This window comes from Pseudopodoces humilis, chromosome 22 (assembly GCF_049639895.1).
Source record: "Pseudopodoces humilis isolate 2021_Gansu_Grassland_sample_001 chromosome 22, ASM4963989v1, whole genome shotgun sequence".
In the NCBI taxonomy this organism is placed as follows: domain Eukaryota; kingdom Metazoa; phylum Chordata; class Aves; order Passeriformes; family Paridae; genus Pseudopodoces; species Pseudopodoces humilis.
The window spans coordinates 418,971-445,903 of record NC_142221.1 but is presented as its reverse complement, the minus strand read 5'-3'; the positions used below and the strand labels follow the sequence as shown (position 1 = coordinate 445,903).

The window sequence follows — 26,933 nt, the reverse complement described above, 5'->3', positions numbered from 1 at the left end:
AAGATAACCAGCTTGTTTGACACCATTTGCCCTTCCTCAGCCGACAGCAGCCGCTGCCCATCTTCTGGGCACGGCTCGTTTCAGAAGGGAGAAGGTTACATTGACCAAATCACAGCTATTCAGACATTTCCACCAGGCACGTCCCGCGTGCTCCGGGTCGGGGAGGCTGTTCGGAGCACGCTGGGGAGCTCGGCCAGGCACTGCCCTGCTCCCGAAGAAGGGGGGCTTTGGCGAGGTGTGGCCCCGGGCGCCGCGGGGCCGTGACGGGGCCGAGGCGCGGTGTCCAGGGCCGGGCGGGGCCGGGCGGAGTGGCAGCGGAGCGCGGTGAGTGTCCCGCTGGCCGGGCCGCAGCGCGGGGGGCGCGGGGCGGTGCGGGGGCCGGGCCGGGCGGGGCGGGATCTGGGCCCTGCGCGCCGCGGTCCGGCCGCGGTGGGCGCGGAGCGGCGGCGGCGGGAGCCCGAGCCCCGCCGTGAGCCCCGGGCCCGGGCCCGGGCCTGGGCCTGCCTGTCCTCCACTCCGCTCCCCGCCCCGCGCCCCCCCGCCCGGGCCCGCAGGCCGCTCCCCCGCCGCCGCTCCTCCCGCCGGGCCGCGCCGCGCCGGCTCCGCCGGGCGATGAGGAGCTGCTTCTGCCTGCGCCGGGGGAGCCGCGACCCGCCGCCCTCCGCACGGGCAACAGTTAAGTGTCCCTGCACCGCCGCGGCTCCGTTGCCGGCCCGGGCCGGGCCCGCCGGGCTCCCGCGGCTCGTACGAGTGGGCCCGCCGGGCGGGAGGCGGCGGGGGCGCTCACACGGCCGCGGCGCCGGGCGAGACGGGCGGGCTGAGCCCCCGGGGCTGCCGGGGGCTGCCGGGAGCTGCCGTGGCCGCCGGGGGCGGCCGTCGCGGGGACCTCACGCCTGGGCCCGGGCTGGAGCGCCCCCGTGGCCTCCGTGAGACCCGGCGATTCCTCCGAGGCTGGGGTAGCTGCAGGAACGGCCTCGGGTACCGGCCTTGGGGTAGAGCCCCGGTGACCTTGACCTGGTCCGGAATTTACTGTAAATTGTTCTTGGTGACAGTTAGAGGAAATGACAAAATACCCCGTTTCATGTGGTATTTTGCTGCGTTTGTAGCACGGGCCTACCTGACTGCCCCTTTCTTACCTGTGCTCAGTGTCTGGTGACAACTGTCTGACTTCTTACGGCTTGGCTGGAGCAGCGACAGAGTGTGGTTTGTGTCTTAAGTACTTGTGCCTTGCATCATGGAGGTTTGCAAGCTTTCTCTGCAGTTTCTGGAGACATTTTCAAAGGTCCACCAATCTTCAGTGTTGTCTGCACGTTCCCAGAGCTGGGGCATTCTCAGCTTGGTCACAGTTAACACTGAAACTAGACAGGCCAGATGTCAGCAGGTGTGTAGCTGCTCGGGATAAAGCTTGGGTTTCTCTATTTTGTGTTTTAGTTTAACTATATTCCTTAGGGAGCCTGTGTGTTGGGCAGCAGGTTGGCAGCATCATCCCTATAATTTTTAGCTGAGATGGCCTTCCCTTCTAGATGAAGGCATCATTTGAGTTTCTGGAGGTGTGAGATAAAACAAACATCTCACTCTTGTACCCCTCTTGTGCATCTCTGATAAAACGAGTCCCAGGCTTAAGGGTGCCAGTAGCCCCCCAGGGACCTGTTCGTATCTCTGCCGAGATAGAAGTAACTGAACTGAATGTCCTTTCAGTTTTGCTGCTCTGGTGCAAGGCCATCTGTGTATGGAAACCTATTTTGGTTTGAAACAGGACACTCTTCAGAAATGTGTGTCCATAGTTAGAAGTGCTGTGAAGCAATACTGGGTCTCAATTTTGCTCATTCTCTCACTTAAGTTCCTGTTTCCATCCCATTCAGTCACAAAGTATAGATTCTGCAGCTGGTGCAGGGCAGCTGTCTCCTAGCCTGTGTGCAGGGGTGATTCCGGGCATGCCTTCGATGGTGGTGAAATGTCACACTGCAATTCTTCCTGTTTGTGATGGTGGCCTGGTGCTGATTGCCACTGCGGGCTCCTGTTTTTCTCATTGAAGCTATGTCCTGTTCCATGAACAGGAATAGAAACAGGAATAGAAAGTTGTCTGGGGCCGTGTCCGGTGCCTGAGCGTGGGAGAGTTGAGGCGGTGTGGCCCCACTGTGCCAGCAGTGGCACCCACCTTCCTGCAGGGCCGGAGTGACAGGCTGCACAGGCAGCCAGGGTTTGAGCGGCGTGTCTGCTTTGGTTTGTGGGACCATTTCCCACAGGGAAATGCAGGGACACAGTGAGGTAGTTGGGGTTTTTTTCCAGTTTTGGCTTAGCTCATACTTTTCTGCCTGTGGGAAGAGCAAGCCAATGTCAAAGTGCAGGGCTTGTAGTTGGAGGAAGAAACAATAACACCATTCTCCCTCTTAAGTCCCTGGCTATTTAACTTCAGAGCTTGACCTGCTTTGCTAGCAGCATGATACTTCTGTAGCAAATACATTGAAGGGCCTGGCTTGGTTATGTACCCACCAGATCTTGAACTTGTTGAAAAGGAACACTGAGTGCAGAAAATGGTCTAGAAACTCAAAATAATGCCTTCATTTCTGAAAGTGGGTTCTTCTGCTTTATGTGTGTCCCAGCCAGAGCCCAGCAGCGTGTGTGGTCAGTCACCTCAGTGGAGCCAGCAGAAAAGTATGCCTAGGATAAACTAATAAAGGCGGATGAGCTAACAAGGAAATTGGAGAGAACAAGCAAAAAGGCTATAAACAGACAAATTTGGGAGTGCTGGCAAAAGGGGAAGTGTGTGTGACTGTGGGCATGGGTTGTGGGAAGAAGGCTGTGCCAGAAACCAGTGGAGTCCCAAAAGGCCTCTGCTACAGCTGGGCATCGAGATCCCTGGGACACTATGCCTCCTGCCTTGAGGCATGTCTGGTTCGAGGCTTGAGAAGCATTTGGGATGGAGCCAGCAGCATGGTGGCTGCTTGTCCAAGACTGCATCCTGTCCATCTCATCCTGCAACCATCCCACCCTGCTCTGCTGCATGCTGCTTGGGGCTGGTGCTGGCAGGATGCACAGGGACTTTTTCTGTTAGAGACACATTCCTTCCCCACGGGCTTTGTCTGGGTGGCCCCACAGTGTTCTGAAGCATCTTCCTGCCCCAGAGCTCACATCCGGCTTCCTTTGGCTGCTGGGGTGTGCTGGGGACTGGATGTGGCCCCACAGCTGAGAACAGCTTCCAGGGAGCACGCTCACAACTAATGGGAAAAGTGTTCTTCTCATTGTTTCGGCCTGTTCCCGGAATAACCCTGCAGTGAGCGGTTCGGCACAGGCAGTTTACTGCAGGATGCTGACCGGCCATATCCTGGGCTGAGCACTCAGTCACTGTGGTGGTAGGTGGGCATGCAGGTCAAACTCACATTGCTAAAGAGAATTAAAACAACAAGCTGCCTAATAGAGGTATTTATAGAATCCTGCTCCTTAATTTAATCTCCTCTTTCACTGTTTGCTTTTTTCATTTTTGAGTTAAAAGGCGCAATAGAAAAGAAACGAAACCTTGTTGACACACTCGCCAAGTGCAGTGTAACTAATCATCTGTGTGATTGCCCAGCCGCAGATTCCCTTCTGACCTGTGCAGAGTTCACAGAAACATTTATCCCAGTGTGCAGCTGACTTGTACTGCTCCATATCTGTTCCAGATGCATCCTGAGTGCCCCCTGCACAGCGGGCAGTTGTGCAGGGTGGCTGGCCTGGCGTGGCAGAGCCTGGCCGTGCTGCAGCAGGTGCTGCTCGGGCCCTGTGCCGCGTTACCCCGCAGCATCCACCGTGGCCAGGCGGAAAGGCCCACGCCCGGCGCTGCCGCCATAGAGGGGCTTTGTGTGAGCCCGCACAAAGTGAGGATTGATGCCGTCTCCCCTCCCCCTGCCGTGCCGAGCAGGGCCGCACACGGCTCCCACAAAGGTGCCCTTCTTCCTTCGGGCTGCGGGGGAGGCACGGCACTGCGGGTTGGAGCATCCAGCTCTGCTGTGCCGGTGCCGGGGATCCCCTCGTCCTCAGCCTTGCCCAGGCTGACCTGGCAGCTGCTCAGGTTCCTGCCGGAGCAGCTGGGCCTCCCTGCAGCAGGCCCCAGCATGGCGAGACGGCCTGGGCAGCGTTCAGCAGCAGGCACTGCATCAGGGTGCGTTTGGTGGAGGCCGGAGGCACTGTGTGAGCAGATCTGCTTCCCTGCAGTGCAGCTGGGTGGGAGCCTGCCGTGTGGTGTTATTAACACGCTGTGGAGTATCATCACTTACCTGGATTTCAGTTCAGAATGGCCTAAGAGAAGCTTATGTCAGCATTCATTACCTCTCAGCTCCTCCCAATATGTAGTAACAAGTCGCTACACTGTTGAGCGACTTGAAGAAGTTTCAGACAGCGTTCATGAAGAACAGATTCCAAGCTCTTTGTTAAATTCACATTATGTTTGTTCCATGCCGTATATCTGAGGTTCTGCATTACCGGTGAGGCATCTGGGTGAGCTGTGGGTGGCACAGGCAGTGGTGCAGGGTTTGTCCTGGCTGTGTCGGTGCCTCCAGCTTTCCTGCAGCAGGGCCCCATGCTCCTCGCCCACCCTGACAACAGAGAGCCTGCTGGGGGAGGAGGGTGAGCCCCTGTGGCTCAGGCTGCACTTACCATCATGCTTGGGGAGTGAAGAGGGTTCGCTTTGCTCCGTGTGCTGGATGTGTGTCCTGGTGCTAAAGCAGAGCTGTCTTCTCTGTTTGGTTCATCAGCAATAGTGTTTGCACCATTACTGGTCGCTAGCACGTATTGTTTGAGACTCCTCAAGTGGTCTGGCTGTTCATGTGACATTATTATTATTTACATAGGGCCCAGACTTGCTGTTTTTTATTGCCTGCAGCACGATGTTTGTTCAGACTGGGCATTGTGAAGTGTAAACCCAGGTCCCACTGGCACCAGTACTCACCTCTGCCTTTTCTAGAAGCAGTAAGTAACCAGCCATCTAAATGGCTTAGAAATGCTGGGGTTTGATTGCTCTGAGGAGGGAATTGAATTAGGCAGCTCTGGTTCACGGCTTGTCTGTCTGTGCAGCAGTGATGCTTGTTTACACAAAGCACTGCCCTTTTGTCTTGGGGTGTGTGGGGGGCGGTTTCCTGGGGCATTCCTGCCTGAAAGCCAGGGCTTTAACTGGCTGCCTCTGCAGGAGATCACATGCTGAGGTAGTGGCACCTTTTCCCATCCTTCACCTCGGTTGTTTCAGCCCCTTTCTTGTCCTCTCCTCCTGCTTCCTGCAGCAGCATCCCTCCAAAATTATTTGGTCTTACCTGCTTTTGTCCTTTTTTGCATATCTCCTTCCGTTGATGTTCTCGGTGATGTGTCTCTTCTGGAAGATGCTCAGGCCTCTTCAAGGCCTCTCTGCTTTGCACCAGCCCACCCTGTGCTTCCTCTGTGTTCCCTGGTGATGAGGCTCCCTGCAGCCAGTGCGGTTCTGCATCCAGCGCCAGAGACATCTGTGCTGCTCCTTGAAATCAGTCTGGCTGAGGGGGGGGTGTGATGGAACTGAGGACTCACGGGGGAACCCCCAGCATGTCTTAACACCCGTAGTGGATGGGGAACCTCCCTCTAAAGCCATTAGGAGCAGATTTCTTGCTGTTTAAAATAACAGAGCTGCTTCAACCAGCCTGACCTGGGGATGAAATTTGTTCTCTTTTTGGGACAGAAGGGATTGAGCTTTGGTTTTCCTGTCATTGCTAGATGGAGACCAGCCCATGGAAGCAACAAAATGAGTCTCAGAGGCTGCCAGCCCAAATTTCAAACCTATTTGGCATTGCACAAGTGTACTCTCTTATCAAAAACAAATGAAAGTGCAGAAGGTGTGTCTGGCCTAATCCTCTGTTTACCTTGGCCGTCTGTGGTGTGTCAGCACAGGCACTGTGGCATGCATGTGTGCTCTTGGTTCTCTGGCTTCTGCTGGGGTGTGGTGCCCAGCAGCCCTTTAATTCTGCTTCTTTCTTCCAGGATCAGTCCATAATGCCTGAGGTGCGAGACCTCACCGATGCCTTGCCCGACCTGCCGATGGATCCCATCACGGGCGTTGGTGTGGTGGCATCCCGGAGCCGAGCACCCACTGGATATGATGTTGTAAGTAGAGCTGTTAGAGCTGCTGCAGTTAATGCTATGGTTCTGCACTAGTGAGGCTTTATTTTGTTGGGAGCAGCATCTCTTCCAGAGAGAGCCTGCCTTGGAACTGTGCTGTGAGGAGTCACTTGGTTAGGGCTTTCCTTCAGCAGAGGGTTGTGGGTGCAAATGTGCCACTTCATCTTTGCCATTCCAGAGAAGCTTGATTTCCTGGGGGAGGGGTTTACAGAAATAGCTGGCCACTATGGCAAGCAAATTTAATAATCCTAGTAACATTCATCCTGAAGGAGTCCTAAGTATTGTACAAATTATATCTCTAAATAAATGGATCCCGCATCAGCTGTTTAATCCCACATATCAGCACTGCACAATGATGACGAGAAGCTCCAGAAAGAGAATCAAAGAGTTTTTTATCCAGCTGAAATTGCAAGGATGATTTTGATGGGCAGAATGCAAACCTCTAAACTAAGGTTTGGCAGGAGACTGGCAGCAGGAAAAGGCTGCTGGATACAGCATAGATGAATGTGGGAATGGATAAAGGGAGGTCACTGTTCAACAGCTGCTTGTTCTTTGGATTAGTTGCTGTGTAACCAACAGCAGGATGTTTCTCCTCATAGATCAGTGTCCCAAACTGTGAAATATAAAATACTGACCTTGCAGAGATCTGTAGAGAATGATTTGGTCTGCAGTTCATCTGCTCGCCTTTCTATGTGTCCTGCTCCAACTGTGCTACATCACACTTTGGGTTTCCAGAGCCACACAGCCTGTGTGGTGGGAGTGGAAGTCAGCTGACTTGAGGCTTTGCTCACGCCTCTTCAGCTCTGAATCATTGTGTACCTTGTTCAGTGTGAAGAAACAAAATGGATCAGGCTGAAGTAAGGACACAAGGGGGGAATTGTGAAAAGACTCCTTAAAGACCTGGGAGGTTTTTACATTTACTGTGTTTTTCCAAGTGCTCATTACCTGTGTGAGCCAGGCTGTGTAATTAGCTGCTTGCCCTGATAAAGAAGCACGGGATGGTGTGAGACTTCTGATATCAGAATTGCATTTTGCCTAAATGGCTGGGCAGAGAGAGCATTCACCCCAGATAGCCTGCCTGTGGCTTAATGGGGAGTTGCAGCGCTAACGCAGTTTAAGCTAAACAAGATAAAAGAGTCTTCCTGTGGCTTAATCCAATTATGGTGGTGGTGTAATGCTGGTGAATGTGGGTCGCTGTCTCCTCAGGGCACAGTGAGAAGCTGCCTTTGCTCTGGCTCTGCTGCCTCACTGTTCACAAGGAGCACTGCCTGCCCTTGGAGCGGGCTGTGGGGCAGCACCTGCTGTCTGCTGTCCTTCCCCCAGCACGGCTGTCCTTCCCCCAGCACGGCTGTCCTTCCCCCAGCACGGCTGTCCTTCCCCCAGCACTGCTGTCCTTCCCCCAGCACGGCTGTCCTTCCCCCAGCACGGCTGTCCTTCCCCCAGCACTGCTGTCCTTCCCCCAGCACTGCTGTCCTTCCCCCAGCACTGCTGTCCTTCCCCCAGCACGGCTGTCCTTCCCCCAGCACGGCTGTCCTTCCCCCAGCACTGCTGTCCTTCCCCCAGCACGGCTGTCCTTCCCCCAGCACGGCTGTCCTTCCCCCAGCACGGCTGTCCTTCCCCCAGCACGGCTGTCCTTCCCCCAGCACGGCTGTCCTTCCCCCAGCACGGCTGCCACGCGCTTACCGCGGCAGCCCCGCAGTGTGCCTGGGTGCTGCCAGCCACGCTTGGTGTCCTGTTCCCCGTGCAGCACCTGCTGTCAAGGGGCCATATTGGGTACCATGCTGATGTGACAGGGGACAGTGGCATGCAGGAGTGTGCTGCTCTTGCCTGGGTGTTTGTGAAGGTGGCTCATCTGTGAGTCAGTGCACTGGAGCAGCGTGTGGTATGCCAGGTTGCCACTTCTCCATGACTTCTCTGGAACCTGGTCTGGCCCAGCTGAAAGCGTGAAGCTAAATGTGCACAGGTGCAGTGCTCAGCTCAGCAGAGAAATCATGTTTTGAGATATGGGCAGCGTGCAGGCCTGGCTGGTTTTGGGATCTGTGTTTCTGCAGGTAGGCAGTTTCCTTAATGAGACACTGACAGCTGCAGTAAAGCCTTGAGGAAGGCAGCTGTGGCAGAAGTGTGCTCCCTAGAGCCCTCATAATAAGAGGTGCACACTGCATCGTGGAAAGGAGAACCACAGTCATCTTTTGGGAAATATTAACAGCAGTGGTTTTTGGGATGTTGTAGTCCCGTTAGGGATCCAGTGGCTTTGTGTGTCACTACTGCATCCTGCAGCACACAGTTCTACAGTTGGATTCAGAGTTACATGGGAAAGTATTTCCTCATGTAGTTTCACTGATGGTTTCATGTTTTGCAATGTTCTGAGACACCTATGTTACAGGCTTTACCAGTTTCCCTTTAATTTTTATCCTTCTCCAATTGACAACTTAATTTTTCCTTTTGTTCTCTTTAAAAGAAATCTCCAGGAGCATGGATGCTTCATCCCAGGTATAGAGATGTCCAGGTCCATTTCTCAGGTTCAGATGGAGCCCCAGCCTGCTGCCCATCTGGAGCTGACGGGTGGAAGTGTCTGAGGCGGTGTCTTGGCAAATGGGCCAGAGGCCTTTTTTCCTCTGTTGTACTTCAGTTACTCCATAATCTCTATTGCCTTTGTGTCTGCTTAGAAAACAAATGTGCTACTGGCACTTGTAATAACTGGCAAGTCATTTTCACAGCCAAAGCACCAAAGACCTGATTTTGCCAAAATATGCAGCGTGTGTCTGAACTTAGATTCCTGAAAATCCAGCCAAACTGGCAAGACTGAGTGTCTGGGTGGGGAGGAGAGGTGGGAGGCAGGAGCCTAGGATTGGAGTGATGTGTGGTTCCTATGCAGCCGTGTTCTTTGCTGCAGGCTGAACAGCAGCTCCATAGTGGGGTTTGCTCTGGGGCAGTGCCTGATCGAGCTGCTCACCCAGCAGGAACAGCCCTGACTGCCAGAGGGGCAGCTCATCCTGTGGGGCAGGAGGTTTAAAGGGCTTGCCAAAGACCTGACTGTGGTAGCAGTAACCCCATTCTGACTGCTGTGCAGCAGGTAGGTAGATGGCTCTGTCCGTAGCGGGGTGTCGCTTCCTTAGCGGGTGTCGCTCTGTCAAGTCCATGTGTTTGTAGCACGGGTGAGGAGTGCCTCACCCCAGCTCATGAGGAGAACCATTCCTTGTGCCCACGGCCCCGTGTGCTCTGTGCCAGGCATCATATCCTCTGTCTCGCACATTCCTTGCCTCTCAGCCAAGGAAGGACTGGGCAAGCTGGGGCACTAGAGTGCCTGTCCTGCTGGCCAGGTCTGCTGCAGCCTCTCCCACTTGGCTCCTGTCCTGAGGGCACGCTGATCAGGCACAGCTCTGCTTGAGAGCTGCTGGGACTTCTTTTTGCTTGCAGGAGCCCAGCAGGTGATGCAAGAGGTTTCCTCTTTATACTGCTCTGTTTTCTTTCCCCATGAGTTTTCTGACAAGTTCATTCATGCTTACATTTTCCAGGCTTGGAGTTCAAACTGAACATCCCTATATGCCAGCAGTTTTCCCAAGCAAACTGTTTCCTGAATGTCTTTTCACCAGGACTGACATTGTCACGCTGCATTAGGAACGGCAATAGTGACGACACAGACTCTCAAGCTTAGTTGCAAAGAGACCTAGTTTTATTCTTCCAGATCTTCTTTTATAGATCGTTCTGAGAAGGTCTGAAAAGGTAAAACTTTAATTGGCTGTCAAACCAACACATAACCACTATTGGACAGTCAGGAACAACACCCCTTGACCGTTTCTTGCAAGTAAACAGCAAGGAGACAAACAACACCTGAAGAGGTTGTTTTCCTTCTCCAAGGACTGTTTGAGTTCCTCCCTTCCCAATTTCTCAGGCCACACTTTCTCAGGCCAGTGTGAGAAGGTTATATGACTTAGTTTCACACAGGCACTGTGCTACCTGCCTGATCTCTCGCATTCAGCATCCACACCCATCACAGAGGAAGATGCATATGGATTTTACATATTCCTAAACTAGCAGTTCAGGAAAGGTTTGAATTCAAGGAATTCAAATAAGCAAAACTTTTCACCAAAATCCTATTCTAAAATGTGGCTGTTTAAAAATCAGGCATGCAGAGGCCTGAACACAAAAGCTGTGTGTGTTGTACAATGGCTTGACCTGAGCTGGGGCTTGTGAGCAGCAGTTGCCAAAATCTGGGGAGCAGTCAGTGCACTCTGCTGCTTTGATCAGACTGTCCCTTGTCTCTTCTGCACTCAGGGTAATTGGAGGCCTTGTCAGCACAGAGCTCTCGCTTCCTGTGTCTGGCACAGTCTGTGCTCAACTAAACATGGGTGCAAAAGTGACAAGTGTCAGCTCTTTGTTATCAGGCTGCTCTGGGGCCAAGGGCTCACTTGGTATGATTACAAGAGCTGCAGTGGAGCAGTTTGCCCCATCTGAGAAGCATAAGGCAGAAGTTCAGCTTCTTTGGAGCTTCAGGCCGTGCTGGAGTCTCCTGTTGGAGATGCCAGTTGGGTGTAGTCTGATGAGGTAATCTTGTTTCTTTTGCCCTTCTTGTGTTTGCCTTCTTGCCTCCTCTCTTAGCAGCAAACATTTTGGGGCCAGGGCTCTTACCAGCTTGCTCTGTGCATGGTGAGTACTTAGCCGCTGAGAGCAGAGGCCTTCCCCAGTGCATGGTGCTGCCTCCTGCCCCCTCCTTGAATCAGCTTGAAGTGAGATTTTCTGCAGCTCATGCTGTCTCTCCTGTGGCGGGTCCAGTCTGTTTCCTTACCCAGCACCATCATGTGCCATTGGTTTGGCGGCATGTGGGGCTGCATTGGAGAGGGACATTTGCAGGGTGTGTCCTTGCATGCAGCACTGCTGCTAAAGCCCACCAGTGACCAGGGATTCCCCCACCTGCTGGAAGCAGCTTTTTGATCTGGGAGCCAGAATTCCTTTCAGCTTTCCATGAAAATAGTCCTGAGACGAGTCAGTTTCTGTGCTCTGTCTTCACGGACCCTCCCAGCATGCCCGGTGTGCCCTTGTGTGTGGGGTGGTAATGAATGCCTCAACGTGCTGACTTTTCCAAACTACTGTTTGGAGACTGTAACTGAAGTTGCAGTTTCCTCATTAGAGTAGCCTTTGTCAGAGCATCTTTAATCAAGGGTCTCCTGAGAGACAACATTTTTAGAACTTCTTTTTATACCTCCTCTTGAAAGTTCTTTGCACTGCACCTTGTGAAGAAACTAATGAGATGCTGTGAAAGTTTGGGCTGCTGTTAATTAGGAGAGGTCTGAAGAAGAAGTACTGCACATGTATTAACTTTATCTTGGCTCACTTGTCTCCTCTCTCCCTCTGTCTCTTTGCAGGTTGCACAAACAGCAGATGGCTTGGATGCTGACCTGTGGAAAGATGGCTTATTTAAATCCAAGGTCACACGGTACCTGTGCTTCACCAGATCATTTTCAAAAGAAAATGTAAGTCCGTTTGCTGAGTGTCTGCATGATTTGCATCTGTGCCTGGTATGCTCTTACCCATAAGATGATTCATTTTATGGAGCCAATTATAATTCAAGCAGGCGTTTCACTGAGTTCGGGTGAGTAAGGAGGCAAAGTGCAATGGCAGAATATTTGCATTTTGTCTGTGTTGCTCATGGAAAGAAATTGCTGACAAAATCTTCTGCAATAAAAGAAGCACAAAAGGGAACGTTTGCATTTTAGCAGCGTCTTACACTCGTTTCCTGCTGCAGCAGTGGGTGCTGCACACTCATGGTCCTGATTGATGTCTCACCCAAATTCCTAAAGAAACAAACAATGCAGGTCGGTGAAGGAAATGTTGGTTTTTGAATCCAGGGGCATCACAGATATTTTACTGCAGGACTAGCTTGCTTTCTTTCTTGGTTTTGGTACTGTTTCTTGAAAATGTGCCCACACTGTGCGTATGCTACCACATTCTTGTAATCTGGTCTGACTATTAAGTATGAGTTGCTTCGTGATTAGTGGCAGTTGTCTGCCCACACTTTCTGTGGAGGAGAGGAGACTGCAGCAAGAGCTTCATGCATTCTGCTGTGGTTTTGGTTGAGGCTACTGTGAAAACTTTCTTTTTTCTGGAGGAACTGTTGACTTCTGCAATGAATGCACTCCATCTAGTGGGTGATCCTGCTTTTGGTTGCACTTTGGATATTCACAGTAACTCAATTGGCAGGGTCTGGAAGTACCATTTTGTACTTGTGCGTTCACCACGATGGGAGCAGAAAAGTGATGGCAGCTTCAGGGGCTGCTCACAGGTCCTGACAGTAAAGCTGGGCATTGTCAATTCCCAGCATTTGACCTTTATTCCATCTGCTTCCCTGCCTGCCTCTAGATTAAAGCTCCAGAGCTATGGGAAATATCACTTCCTGGGGTGGATGGACAATAATTGTGCTTTTCATCCCCAAGTATGTACAGTTTCAGGAATAGCAGTCCTGGAATAGGCAGGGAGGCTATTAAATAGGTTTGTGCTGATTTATCTGTGGCTACCTGAAATGCGAAGTTATCAGAAATAATTACAGGACAGGAGCAGCTGCTGGCTGCTGTTGGTGTAAATACCCTCAGGTGGTGCCTGTTGGACTTTTGGCAGGGACTCTGGGCTCGGCATGGTTTGCGAGTACCTTCTTCATATTGATGAGGCAAAAATGTTGATAAACCTAAAAAGTTTCCCCTTCCCTCAGTCCTCTTGGCCATATGGGATATATGGTGTACTTCCCTGTTGGGGCATCTGGGGGCTAAGGGGCCTCAGTTCCCTCATCTGGGAGGAAGGGAGGTGAGAGACTCTTCTCTCTCCCCTGGGCACTGATGTGTTGCTGCACTTTGGGTTAGAAGTTTTACCATTTGGGGGTTTCTTTTGTGTTTGGCAAAATACTGGAAACTCTTTTCTCCTGAAGGGCATGTTGTAGTTAGTAGAGTTAATGGCTTCAGATATCTGTGCTAGAGCAGTGTCAGTTTGCAGTGCCTGTTCAGCAGAATCATCATTCTCAGCAGTTGACAGTATCTGACAATTATAAGGACATTGCTGTATCTGAGTGCAGGGAGGCCCTGGATGGTGGTCTCACAGACTGGGGGGCTTTGTCCCCTTTTCTCCTGTGCACCTGGCACAGCTGACTCCCAGGGTTCCAGCAGCTAACAAGCTCCTTAGAGACACCTCTCCTATCTGTCTGCTGCTGATGGAGGAGTGGTCAGTGGTTCAGCAGAAAGTTGCCACTGATGTAACATACAGACAGCTTAAATAAATAAAACATGAAAGATGAATCAGCAGCAACTACTTTGTCTGCTGTTTGCTGTGCCAGGACCATGTTAAGTGACACATTCAGGCTTGGTAGCATCCAGCATTGCTTGCTCCAAGGTACTCTGGACATGGGTGGTCAGTGGCATGTGGGGGCTGCCTGGCTTTGACCTCTTCACGTGAGCAGTGGATGTGTGGCACACTTGTGTCTGGTGGGACAGGGCTGTAGGTCTTCTGAGCCTTCTGCTGAGGAGCTGACCATAAAATGCAGGACCTCCCGAAAATAAACTCAGACCTGACCTCCCCTTATTTCAGAGCCTGCAAATTTAAATATTTTGTAAGTAGTTCAGTGAAATAATCAGAGAGTAGAGGTTTGTCTGAAAAACTTGCCAGATAAGAACTAAAGGAGGTATTTCGCAAACATTAACAGTTAAACTCAATGGCATTGTTTGATGGCTTGGGATGAAATTTTAATTGTTCTGTGTTGTGTTTCTGTTTATAAAGGCTGTGCAGTACCTAAAATGTGTTCTTCTTTCATATGTGACTCCAGATTATTGACAGCAGTGCTGGTTTTATTGAAAACTGCAAAGAAAATCTGGTCTCTAAACCATTGTGGAGGCTGTCACTCTGAACTGAGCACAGAGCTCTTCAAGCCTTGATTAATAGGACAAGGCATGAGTTCAGAATTCATATGGACTCTAAATAAGTTTGTTGTTCCAAACGGCCTGTGCTTCTGGAGTGTGCTGCATTTGGAGCTAGAACCCTGTCTATTTAGTACTAATTAGTTAATGCATGTAATAACTTTGGCTATGTGTGCATAAGTCATCATCCTGTAATGCCTTCTGCTGTTACTGTCATGGAAATGTCATGTTCTTGCTCTTGTAGATGTAGAATGTGTAAGAACTGAGGCAGCCTGCTCAGTGCATGGGTTGGTGAAAGTAGTAATTTGAACTGCTGTGCCTACAGAAGGAAAGATTTGGCTGTGCTTCCAAGGATCTGGAAGTATGGCAGTGGATGAGGTGTTAGAATTTTGAATGCTGGAAGTTGTCTGGTGTCTCCTAGTCAGTCATTGTTTGGTTCCTGCTGAGAGGACACTTGCAAGGGTGCCTTGTGGTCAGATACAATGACAAGGCCTCTCAGGCTTCAGCAGGTGGGAAGATCTGGGGTTTAATTTGGTGACATTTTCATAATCAACTGTTTCTTTTCTCTCTTCAAAGAGTCATTTAGGCAATGTCTTGGTTGATATGAAGCTCATTGATATCAAGGACACTTTACCTGTAGGCTTCATGCCCATCCAGGAGACCATTGATACACGTAAGTTGACATCTATTCCTCAGTCCCACTCTGCCAGTGCTTCTGTGGTCAGGCCATGCAGGGCTGTATCTCAGGCAGAGGGTCACTGTCACTCTTGGCACTTCTGCTCTCTAGTGTGGCATATGCACATTTAGGGGCAGCTCTGGGCTGCAGTAAAACAGCCTTTGGTTTTCTTGTCCTCCTCAGGCTGTTTAGTGGGCTGCCTGTCTGTATCCATTCACCTGCTGAAGTCCTATGTCTCAGGCAGGAAGGGAGAATTTCTTTTTTCAGTTTGAAGAGTGGAGTGGGCCTAGCAGGAGCAGAGCTGCTGTGCCAAGGGGTGTTCAGAACTGCACTGAAAGGAAGGGCCTGTGGGTTTATGCCTGCCCACTGTACATCTCCCTCCTTGAGGAAGCAAGGGCTCCTGTCCTGCCAGGAAGTGCTGAGGGGGGTCAAGTATGTTTGTGCTTGCTGACACAAGGCACAAGTGCAGTGTCCAGAGGGAGTACCATCCTCGTTTCTGCAAGGTAGAATTGTTTCACTGCAACATGTGAATGAGCAGTTCCCAAACAGTGTGTTCAGCTCCCCTGGGACTTGTGCCAGCAGCAGCTGGAGCCATGTCTGGTGGCAGCCCTGTGTTGTGTGGAAGTCCTGGTGGAAAGGCTGGAGGGGGCTTTGTCATTAATTTGAAATGTATTGGGTTCTGACTGTGACAGTCTTTAAAGCAAGGGCACTGCCTGTTGTAAGGAAAGAGAGCACAGACAAAAGCAAATAGTCAGCTTTGTGCTTGCAGAAAAAGTCAAATAAGAGGCACTGATTTTTTTCAGTTAGCTTTGTGGTTACAGGTGTCTCTGTGCTCCTCTCAAAGTGGCAGCTGACTCGCAGTTAATACATTTAATACAGTACTCCTTAGTAGGTCCTGAGAAGATTTTCACAAGCCTTAAATCCTAGACTCCTAAAATCAGTTTTAGGCACTTCAAACAGAAGCCCTACTTTTTCAAAGCAGGGGAAGACTAGACTTCAGGGATGTATGTATTTACCTTCTCTAAAAGCACCACTGTATCTGCAAGCTGCATGCACAGATGTTCTGTTGGCACACCTCACACTGTCTGTATGGTTATTGGTGCTAGTGCAGCAGTGCATTCCAGAGGCTGGAATGGATTGCTGTTTCCCAAGGTGTGGATTACAGAACAGGAGGAGCTTATGGAGACAGGGCTGCTTGCCATCTGTTGAAGTGACAGTCTATTTTAAGTTGGAAGATATTTGTTCAAATTAAGAAGAAGGGTTTTTATTTTGCAGGCACTTGTTTGTAGTTGCTGGTTGTTTCCAGATTTTCATTCAGCATCTGCCCTTTAGATTTTCAGTACACTTCTGTCCTGCTTTCCAAGTGCCTGCATCCAAACAGGAGCCTCACCTTGCTCACCCTGAGACGCCTCAGGGTGAGATGGAGCATTGTTTCCCAAGCACCACAAATCTGTGTCTGTGTACCAGTGCCAGCCATGGTCACAGACAGCACCAGCGCTGGCTGTGGACTGTGTCTGCATGCTGGTAAACAGCCTGAAGATCTGTGAATTCATTATACAGATAAGCCTTAACTCCTATGGGCTTGAGTTTTTCATGGTGGATAACATGGAAACAAGTGGAATTGCTCTGTGACACATCGCAGGAAGGGCTGTGCAGTGCATTCATCCACCCTCAGAGCACAGGTCAGAGCAGCTGCCTCATGGGAGGTTCTGGCAGTTACTGCTTTGTGAATCTGGTTTGTCCTTGGAAAGAACCAGGGCAAACATGGTAGGAGTGTCACTTCTGTGCCTGCTGACTTGATCAGGAGATGTCACTAACACTTGGGATGTGTGAGATTTGGACAGACAGCTCTTACACTCAAGCTCTGCATGGCAGGTTCTGCCTGCTTCTCACAGTGTGTTGGAAGTGGCTGCTTGGAAGCACGTAGCAGAATGAACTGACTGGTTGTGTCAGAAGCTTCCAGGTACATTCCTAGAGGCAGTGCTTGTGGGAGGAATGTTTAGATATGGCTGGCCAGGCCAGTGAGGCGACTGTTACCTGGGAAAGAGCAAGGGAATGTGAGTGGCATGCGGAACTGGCAGAGTCACTTGCTGTTCTGTGCTGTGGGGCAGCACCAGGGCACATGTGGGAGCTGATCTCTGCAGCAGGCAGGAGGAGATGTGGTTATTGCAGTGCCAATAACACATCTGATAGAACATTCCTCTCTGAATGGTACTTCACTGACTAGTTTGTTGACATATGTCTGCTCTTTGGCACCAGTTTTGCCATAATTACCTGCCTTACATCTGGAGAGACTATAAATAACATTCATACTCTAATCTTGCATGAAACCCACCCTGTATTCTGGGTTGTTTTTGCAGAAGAAGTAGCTTTCAGAAAGAAGAGGCTGTGCATTAAATTCATCCCTCGAGATTCTACAGAGGCAGCGATCTGCGATATCCGAATCCTGGGGAGATCTAAGCAAGCCCCTCCTCAGTACACGTTCATAGGGTAAGTACCCTTGACTGCAAAGTTGTTGTCATGGATGCAGTTATACCAAAGCAAGGGCCCTATGCTCCCATAATTACCAAGCAGTAGCTTGTAAGAGGCGATTAGAAAAGTCCAAGTAAGTACAAGTGTTACTAAGTTTGATGCAGGAATTAACTCGCCCCTCCTGGTTTTTTTTAATTACACTTGTTCTCACTGAGCAAGGTGTTCCTGGAACACGTCAGTGCCTGCTGCTTGTGCCTGTGTTCAGTACTAGCACTGATGCTGTGTGTTGGTTCCCCAGGGAGCTGAACAGCATGGGTATCTGGTATCGGATGGGCAGAGTGCCGCGCAATCACGACTCCGCGCAGCCTGTGGCTCCTCCCGCCCAAGCACCAGCTTCAACACCCGCTCCCAACCTGCCAAGGTAGGTTTTCTGCATTCCAGCTCCTTCTGCTTGATGCTGCATGTCTTGTGGTTACTAACCTTGCCTGGGAAACCAAGACTAGGGTGCTGCATCTGTATGGAATGTGTCACAGTCTGATAAGGGAAATGTGCTGCTTGTTGAAGTATTTGCCTGCTGGAAGTTCCTTTGCCTGTTGCTGTGTAAAGAAAAATGGTTGAAGAAGCCAGAAGAAAGGAAAAGCCTGCAGAGGAAGGGAAACAGTAAACTGTACCTTTCCTTTGCTTCAAACTATGCAGGACGTTGTGGCTTCCAACACATTTGTGTGGGTTGGCTCAGAAGGGTGAGCCAGAGCTGCAGCCCAGCCAGCTGTTCTCCTTGACCAGAGGGAGGGAGAAGTGTCTCTACAGACTTCAGAAAGAAAACAGGTTTTGCTCATCTCCAGGACCAGTCCATTCATGGTTTGAAGTGCTAGTTCTTGGTTTTTATTTTCTTGAAGCTAGTTGCTGAGCTCCAGTTATGCAGCTAACATGAGCATGCACAGCAACCTGCTCATCTTGTGGTGACTGATAGGAGCAGCACTGCTGGGCAGTGGTGTCGGTCCAGGCTGTTCTCCCTGTGTTGCAGGCAATATTTCTGTGTGTGTATCAACAGATGTTCTGGTGTGTACACTTTCATATACCAGTAGTGCTGTACTGACAGTTTACTTGCTGGATTTCTCTGGACAACAACAGGTGTTGTTAAGCAACAAACCAGCCCAGACAGTGATTAAACGGAGAACTTTGCACTCCTGCCATTCAGTGTGAATTGTGCTCCTGATGCTGAGGCTCGTAGACTGGGCCAGGCCATTGCCAAGGGACAGCACACTCTCCTCAGGACCCTTTGTCCTTTTGCCTATATAAGTGTATGTGTATTTTTGCTCTAGGCATTTTCTACACTGCAGATACCATTACAGTATTACAATAACTAGTGAGAGCTAGAATTTCGAAGCAGACAGCAGAGAGGAATTACAAGGTCCAGGTTGTGTACAAAGGTCATTATATCTCATGGGTGGAAATTGCTTACATCCTGTAGAGTCTTGATTTACACGTCATTTCAGGGTTAGGCTTTTAAATTGCTGCAATATTCCTCAAAAAGCTATCAGGCACCTCCTTAAGGCAGGTGTGTACATTTGAGCCTTCACCCATGATCCAGACTGAAATCCACTGTCCTGGGGTGGCTCTTTGAGCTCTCCAAAGCATTTGGGTGTTTCTTACACTGAGAGTTTTGCTTGGTCAGCTGCCATGCCCTGGCACAGTGCATGCTGTCCTGTACTGTCAGGTGTGCTGCAGGCAGACGTGCTGTCATCTTCTCAGAGATGGAGGCAGAAGAGATGAAAAGCCAGCTGTTTTCTGGAGATTCCAGCCTGTTCTAGTAGGACCTGAGATGTTATTCTGAAGCTCTGCTGGACATAAGCTAGATGCCAGCTCAGGCCACGTGAGATCAGAGAGAAAGATGTCTTGGTTTTAGAGCACAGATCTTCAATTCTGTCTGGGCAGATTTCCACAATAAAGAAAAAAAAAATTATCATAGCAAGAGAATGTCAATGGCAGTGCTTAATCACTGGATGTGGAAGGGTCACTTTATAGCTGACCAGAGAAGGCTGCAGAGCAGTGTCAGAGCTGTTTGGAACAGGGCCAGAATTAGAGCTCAAAGCATCAGTGACAGTCTGAAAAGAAGTGTTTACAAGGCTTATATATTTTATAACCTCTTGTTGTGCAGTTTATGGTTTACAATGGCTGCAAGGAAATTGGATCAGTTTTGTTTTACTTGCCAAATAAAGCAAATGTCAAAATAGTCAATATAAAATGTATTCTAATTTGGCTGAGTTAAACCAGCCAGTATGCAGTGGAATAATTGAATGTTACATTAATGCCTTGTAGTAAAACCCACCTGTCTGTAGCCAGCTCCACTCTCCCACCCCATATGTGATTTACAGGTAACTTTTACACCACCAGCCTGATCATTCAAAGCATCTTTCATGTCTGTTTTTTTACTCTGGTTATTTATTATCCAATATATTTTTTAAGAAATAGAAATGTATATAAAGGTGCATCCTGCAAATATTTAATTATTACAGGGAACATAGACAGCCTGAAGGCCTCTTCTAACACACTCAGCAATGTCGTGAGTTACTCAACACAGTGTTTGTGGAAGATTGTAGCCACCAGTAATCTCTTATTTTCACGTCACCATAGGGAGAGGAGATTGCACTGGCAGCCAGTTTGCTGTTTTATTCCATGTGAATATGTCCTGACAGAAATAGCAGTGGGTTTTTCTGAAGCTGTCTCTGTAGTGAGGGAGAATTGGTGATACAATTGGACAACTGCTGCATGAGCACTGTGGAGAGTCTGGTGTTGGGCTGGTCAGATCCTGGCTGCTCTCTTCACTTGCTGTCTGCATTATAGAATAATTCTGATTCAACAGGGGGCTTCAGAACAGTTGCTAATGCTAGATGTAAACGAAACACTTCTGTACAACTAAACCTAATATGGAAGGACTTTTTACTGTGGGATATATTTATTTCTGCACCAGCCCCTCTGCTCTGCTGTGTAAGGTGCTGATGGCAGTGGATGGTGGCCCATCACACAGTTGTCATGTATCAGAGGTGTGACCTCGACAGGTAGGTGCACATCAGCAGTGCTGCTTCTGCCACTCGTGTCACAGAATTACGGCTCACAGTCAGGGCTGTGCAAGGGGAGGCTTTGTTTGATAGTTGTGCTGGACTACATGTGGTATTTTTCAGCCATTTCTTCTCCTTTGTGTTTTCTTCTACAGGCATCTGGCTTAATAGCCTCCAGCAGCAGCCCTGGCATGTCCCAGTGAGGGTGGCATGCTGTGCCATGGAGCACGGCCATGCCCTTGTGCAGCTCATCAAGCTGCTTTACTGTCTTTTCTCTCCAACTCTTGCAACAGCTTCTTGGCAGTCTGAAGAAATGCTCTTGCAGGTTCCCATCCTGCTGCTGGAGGATTGACTTACATGGGGAACTTGATGTAACTTCCCTGTGTACCTCTGCTCTGAGCGTGAGGCCTGTGCTGTGTGGCAGCATCATTTTGGGGAGCAGGGAGGTAATCCTCCCCCAGAGGAGGTGGTGGTTACAGGTAACTCACCCGACCTTTGGCACACTCTTGCTTCACCCAGCCTGTCATGTCATTGCCAGTTCATGGGCTGGGGACTTGCAGAACAGCACATGTCATGAGTGTTTGAGCAGTGTCTCAGGGCCCAGCTCTGCCATGCCTCAGACTCTGTTGGAGTAGGCTGCAACAGGATTTGTGGGTGACGTTCTCTCTCGGAGTTTGGTTCCAGCCTTTTGGGAGCAGCTCCTTGACTGGTGTGAGTACGCGCAGAATCAGCCGTGAGCCGTTTTTCCTTGCAGATGCCTGTGTGGCGGCTCTGTCCCCACTGTGGTGCTTCATGGGTGGTTTCTGTGGCTTGGGAGCACGTTCTGCATCCCTTCCCAAGGTGCAGCAGGAGCCTGTGCCACTGTCACTCAAGGAGCCCGCTCAGAGTTTGTGAGCTGCACGCAAGATGTCAGTCAGTGCTGTGGAAGTGTGTTTTACAGTGACAGGCATAATTGCACTTAACTTTTTGCGTGGATGTTATCAATCTGTGACGGATACTTTGGGGAAAGGAGCACTCTGATTGCAGATGATGTGTCACAGGTATTAATCTTCCTCTTGGAGAGACTGGGATTCAGTCACAACTTTCACTTGTTGATGCAAGGTTTTGGAATCGTAGGTTCTCACTGACCCTGGGAATCGTTCAGTCATTTGGTTTGCAAGGCTGTCATCCGAAAGGTTAATGATTTACCAGGGGAGGAAAGATGTGGCTGCAATCCACTTGCATTGCTGTGATGTGTTAGTGCAGCAGTCGATGTGCAGGTTCAGAGTGGCAGAGCTCTGGCTGCCCTCCCAGGATGTCTGTACAGCAGGTGCTCTGTTCCACGCTGGCCGGTCCCACTGCAGCTCCTGCGTGGCCACAGGGCCCCGTGGAGGCATCACCGGCTGGTCCCAGGGGACGTGCTGGTCCCTCTGTGCCCCAGCCCGGGCATGGTGGCCAGGACAGAGCAGGGTGTGCTCCTGTCCCTGCTGCTGCCCCATCCTGGGCCCTGCAGAGCAGCTGCACCACTCCAGAGCCAGGGCCAGCCTGCGGCTGCCGTGCTGGGGCTCCGGCCTGACCCGTGCGGCTGAAAACCGACAGGGACGGCTCGTGTTTGCTGCAGCTCAGCCCTGGTACTGCTTGGAGCAGGTTGGTGTGTGCTACCACGTGCTCAGGGCTCCAAACAGTGCCTACAGAGCACTACACCAGGGAAGTGCAGCTCTAGCTTTGATACACAGGTAGCAATTGCTCCTACTTAAGCACCTGGAATAAGAGCAAGATGTGTGAATTTTCCTTCTGAGCATCCAGTTACCTTTTCACTAGTTAAGCTGGCCCCTCCTTAGGAAAAGGAAACAATTTGTTCCTGTTCGCTGCTCCCGGTGGAGCTTCATGTTGAGGAATGTAGGAATTTCTTTGCAAAGCAGAGAAGTCTGATTTTTCAAATAGATTTATTAACGGTGTTTGAAATTGGTGGTGTAAGCTTGGGAAGGGATCAGTCTGTGGCTTTCTGCTGCAGGCTGATGATGTGCAGTCAAAGCAGGTCATAAAGCAACACCAACAAGCCAGTGTGGAGACCCAAGCTGTGGCTGGGATGCAGCAGCCTAACTGTGCAGTGCGGTAATGGACAGGAGGGCCTTCTGCCTTTCCTATTTTATAAGTAGCTACCCTATTACTTAGAAATAGCTATAATACTTTATTTCTTTAAGTCATTTAAAATAGATTTTTATGAAGCATCTGTAAGAGAAAAGAGGTTCCAGGGCTTCAGTGCTGTTCTACTCTGGTGTAGAGAGAAACCAAATCCTGAGAAAGTTGCCATCGCCCAGGAGCAGCCACTGCTGGAGGTGTGAGGGCCCAAATGCCTCTACAGAGCACTGGGAGTCTGTCTTAGATCCCCCAGCTGAACCAAATGCTGCCAGAGAAGGAGTATTTAGGGATAGATCTAGCTGGTATGACTGGAAACTGTTCTGAAAAATTATCCTTTCTGCAAAGTGGTGCTTTCTTGATGGAGTTGGATTTTTTAATCTGTTTCATCAGGACAGCTCAAAGGTAAAATCACCTTCTCTGACTTGCATGTAATTGTAAAATCTTTTGCATTGGAAAATACCTATAAGATTAAGTAAAAAAAAAATAGTTATTAATTATTGTATTTTGAAATTATTATGTGGCTTGAATGCTCAAATCACTTGCATCGTGAAACACAGCACAATATTCCTAGTTTTCACATATTGACCAGAAGCCAAGGATGTCATAAGGGCTGAGGTCACATCTCAGCAGCAATGCATTAAAAGCCCTGTGAGGCTGAAACAGTAAGTTGAAGCCTGGAGGGAGTGTTTCCATGGATCCTCTCTGGTGGGGGTGGTAAGGAACAAAATGTAAGGATGAAATGCCCATGATGTGTATAGGCTGTGCAGATCTGTACATGATGGCTTGGGGTGGGTAAGGGGGGCTGGCACATGTTTCTCCAGAGTCTGGTTCCCATAAAGGATTTGTTATGAAACGGCACTGACCGTGTGTACACGGCTTGCATCCAGCTCAGCTGGATGAAGACGTGCAAAAATTGGTCACAGTCCAGTATGTTTTAGTGGTAGAAAATGATTATTAGGAAAAAATGTTTAAACAATATGGTTGGTTTCCAGGCACAAGAGTCTTGCAGCAGCCAAGAAGGAAAGCCGTGAACTGTAATTAGAAGGAGCCTGATGGATTTGGCCAATTCTGAGGATGCATTGAAAAATTTGTGGAGTGCTCTGCGTGAAGAGGCTTCGATCTTCTTAGAGTAATATTTCTTTATAGAGAGCCCTCTTCCTGCTATAACAGTATTTCTGGAGGCATGTTTTCTTTGGGGCATAGCATAGGGTTGTTAAGTCCAAACCGGAGGTATCCATTTGGAGAAGCTGTGCTCTGGGTAGTTAAATAAGCCCTGCAGGGAAACTGAGCTTTTTTTCCCTAAAACTTGTGTGTTGTATGGTATTTAATATGATCTCTGCCACTGCTGATTTGTAATCTGTGCTTTCACCCTGAAGTGCATGTGGTTGTGTTCAGATATTTCCTTTAAATCAATCACTTTCACCATTTTCCAAAACACTTCTTGAGTTTATTGCTTTTAGTGAAGTGTTTGGACTGTCATTATTTATTACTGGCAAAGTGCTGACAGTGTGCTCTTCCCAAATGAGTCTTTATGTGGAATATTTGTTTAGCAGGTTTTTCAGGGGCGGTGTCGATGTCCCTGTGGGCCAGGCTGTGCCTGCGGCACTCCAGGGCAGTGGGCTCTGCCTGGGCAGCAGCCCCCACCATCCCCACAGGGGCTCGGCTCTGAGAGGGGCTTTGCATCTGGCCTGGGAGCCTGGGCTTCGTTGTGCTGATTAATTTGACAGAATTTAAAATCCTAACCCAGGAAACTTACACCATGTGTAATTTATCTTTCTGGAGTATTTCTGCTGTTTGGCAATTTTTCCCTACTGCTTCATTATCTGAAAACTCCTGACTCTGGAGAGCAGCTCGTGAAGGATGTGGAAGCCGCATGCTTGCCGCCGCAGCCTCCTGAGACACGGCGCTGCTCAGCTGAGACAGCCACTTCATAAGCACTTCATGCTTAGGTCTCAGCTCTTTCATGCAGCCTCTGCCTGTAAGGATTTAATGGGCTGCAGCTCATACTTCCAAGCGGTGTAAATTAAACTTGTTGGGTTTTTTCCTGTTGTTCGGCAGCTGCTCTGTCCTAGTTACTCAAGTCCTCTGATCTGAATTAGTCCCCATGTAGAGGAAGCTGCAGGAGATGCATTCTGCATTAGGCCTTACATTTTGGGTTGCTGGTCTGCAGCAGATCACATGTCCTCGTGAGCATCACCGGCTGCTCTTGTTGGAGAGAGGGGCTCAGCATCGCATCCCCCATGCTGCAGGCACCTGGGGAGGGGGCTGGCAGGGATACCTGCTGGGCCCAGTGGAGTGTGTGCTGCCCTCCTCCCTTCCTACAGCTGGGAAAGCTAAATGGGCAGATCTGAATGCGGAAAGAATCGCTCACTCTTTTTCATTCTCTCCTGCCATTGGGCTTTTATAAAATCTGAATCTGGCACCCCCAGTTCTCATTGACCCTGAGGAAACAGGATATTTTAGTAGCTTGGAATGAGATGAAATGTGTGCAAAGCCCATATGTTGCTTGTTTTAGGGAAAGGGTCAGGAAGGTTTTAAAAAGTATTTAAACATTTGGTTTACACGATTAGAATAGATTGTCTGGAATGAAGTCCATTACCCGAGGTGATTCTTGCCTCACAGTTTAGGTTTTCATTGCAGTTCCTTGGAGTATGAGGTAGGTGTTCTGGCATCTCAGTGCCCCAACACAGTCAGAGTTAAGGGCTGTGAATAAATGCTGTAGCTGGGATCTAGCCACTGCTGGAACCACAGATACCTGCTGTGGCAGCGGCTGCAAGCTGCAGCCTGGGAGATGCCTCCTGGTAGAGGGGGTGGTTCCCTCAGAACCCCAGCAGCTTCTTTCTTAAAAATGTGCCTTTTCCAGTCTCCAAAGCTTTAATGTTGGGTTACATTTCTTGAGAGCTGCAGCCTGATATTAACTCACTTTAGGTATGTTTTCAGCTTTCTGTAGGTTGAAATGTAATAGTTCTGTTCTTAGTTTTTCATGAGGAATGATCTTTGCATGATCATTGTTTATGGAAAGTAATCTGGGGTTTTTTTGAATTTTTTTGTTTTTTGAAAGATATTCCCTTGAGACTGCAGGTTTTGCAGCTCTGTTCTGAAGGTCACTGTGAAAAAATCAAACTTTACTGCCTGACGGTTGAGATCCTGCTCTGGGTGTCACACTTGTACCACCCAGTCACTGCTGGGTCCAAAGCCCAGCTTACCATTGGGCTTTTGCTGTGCATTGTTGATGTTTTTATATGAATTATAAAGCATCCTTTGATATCTAGCACTTTCCCTTGTGATCCTCTGTTCCTTTTTATGACTACTTGCCCCCTCACTTCAAAAGCAGTTCATCACCTTCCTGCAGACAGTTCTTAATAACAGGTTTGGAAGTGTTGGGCATTCCTGGGCCTGTTTTATGTGAGTTTCTCTCCAAAAATGTTCAAAAAGTGACCATAATGCGCACAGACCTCAAATCCCCTTAGCCTGCACATGAAGGTTCTCCTCATCACATGCTGACTTGTTCTATGGATTTGCTGAATAAAAGAGCAACTGAAGTGAAGAGGGTTATTAAACTTGCTCTAAATTGTCTTGGAATTATCGTATGCTGGGGAAAAATACATTTGGTATTGGAGCAGTGCTGGAGCAGCATGGGTTTGACTCCAGCTGTGGAAGGAAAGGCTGGAGCCCTGGGCCTGGCCTTGCCAGGACCGTCCATCCTCCCGCTGTGCCAAACTGCCTCATTGCTTTTTCTGGGGAGGAGGAAAGCTGCTTCTGCTGACAGTTCAAAAGGGAGATAATTGGCATGGGGATAGTCTCTGTGAGTTGCCATTCCTTAACATCAGAGATTCACTAAAGTACTAATAATTACTGTTAATATCTTTCAGTGGAAACTTTCTGAGTAAACGAGTGCTGGTTGAGGCAGCATTTAACGGCCGCTGCTGGCATGATCGGAATGCAAATAAGTGTTATTAGCCTAATGATTTTGCTGTCACCACGGTGTGCAGCAGTAGTGTTGTGAATATGTCATGCAGTACCCGTGAATTTGGAAAGTGTGTCAAAACACAACTTCAATTAGTTTGCTCTAATTATGACTCTAGAGAGTTCGTAAGTATATCACTCCTCATTAAAAGAGATTTTCTTATATGGATTAATACAGCACATAAAGTAGTGTTTGAACGATTGGAGGCAGGGCTGTGTAGAGGGAGGATGCCCACGGTGTGCTGGAGGTACAGTAGGTCTGGAGCAGCACTGGGGTCCAGCCCCATCCCAGGAGCTCCTGGTGCAGGGCCAGGGCTGGAAAACCTCCCAGGCAGGAGCAAGTGGCTGTGCCAGGTCAGCTGTGGGCAGCAAGAGCGTGGTAGATGGTTCTGGGCAGGCTCTTCAATTAAAAATAGCCAAACCAACAACAAGCCCCAAACCAAAAAAGCCCTGGGAGGAATCACACTTGATGCTGAAATAGAAATGGCCCAAAAGCTTTGCTCTGGTAAAGGTCAGGGAGCACAAGCAGTGAGAAGCACAAGCTTGTGCCAGCCTGGCCTCTCCAGAGAAGTCCTTTGGGATGCTGGGTAGGGTGTCTGTTCACCTTTCCCAGGATATTTGTGGTGCATT

The 26,933-nt window shown here is 49.6% G+C and overlaps 1 protein-coding gene across 5 annotated transcripts in view; it reads left to right on the top strand.

Annotated features, from left to right (window-relative positions):
- Positions 1-291: 291 nt before the first annotated feature.
- MVB12B (multivesicular body subunit 12B) overlaps positions 292-26,933 on the top strand; it is a 58,787-nt gene continuing 32,145 nt past the window's right edge. Inside the window, exons 1-7 of one of the 5 annotated variants that reach the window (XM_088065721.1) lie at positions 292-324; positions 4,827-4,944; positions 5,977-6,099; positions 11,478-11,585; positions 14,586-14,682; positions 17,046-17,175; positions 17,456-17,578. In XM_088065721.1, coding sequence (XP_087921847.1) covers positions 5,989-6,099; positions 11,478-11,585; positions 14,586-14,682; positions 17,046-17,175; positions 17,456-17,578 — 569 coding nt within the window. In that variant the 5' untranslated portion in view covers positions 292-324; positions 4,827-4,944; positions 5,977-5,988. Of the gene's footprint in view, positions 325-556; positions 676-1,433; positions 4,139-4,826; positions 4,945-5,810; positions 5,832-5,976; positions 6,100-11,477; positions 11,586-14,585; positions 14,683-17,045; positions 17,176-17,455; positions 17,583-26,933 lie in introns of those variants that run through there. The other 4 variants (XM_005529149.3, XM_088065719.1, XM_014258042.2 and 1 more) reach the window with 4 other exon arrangements.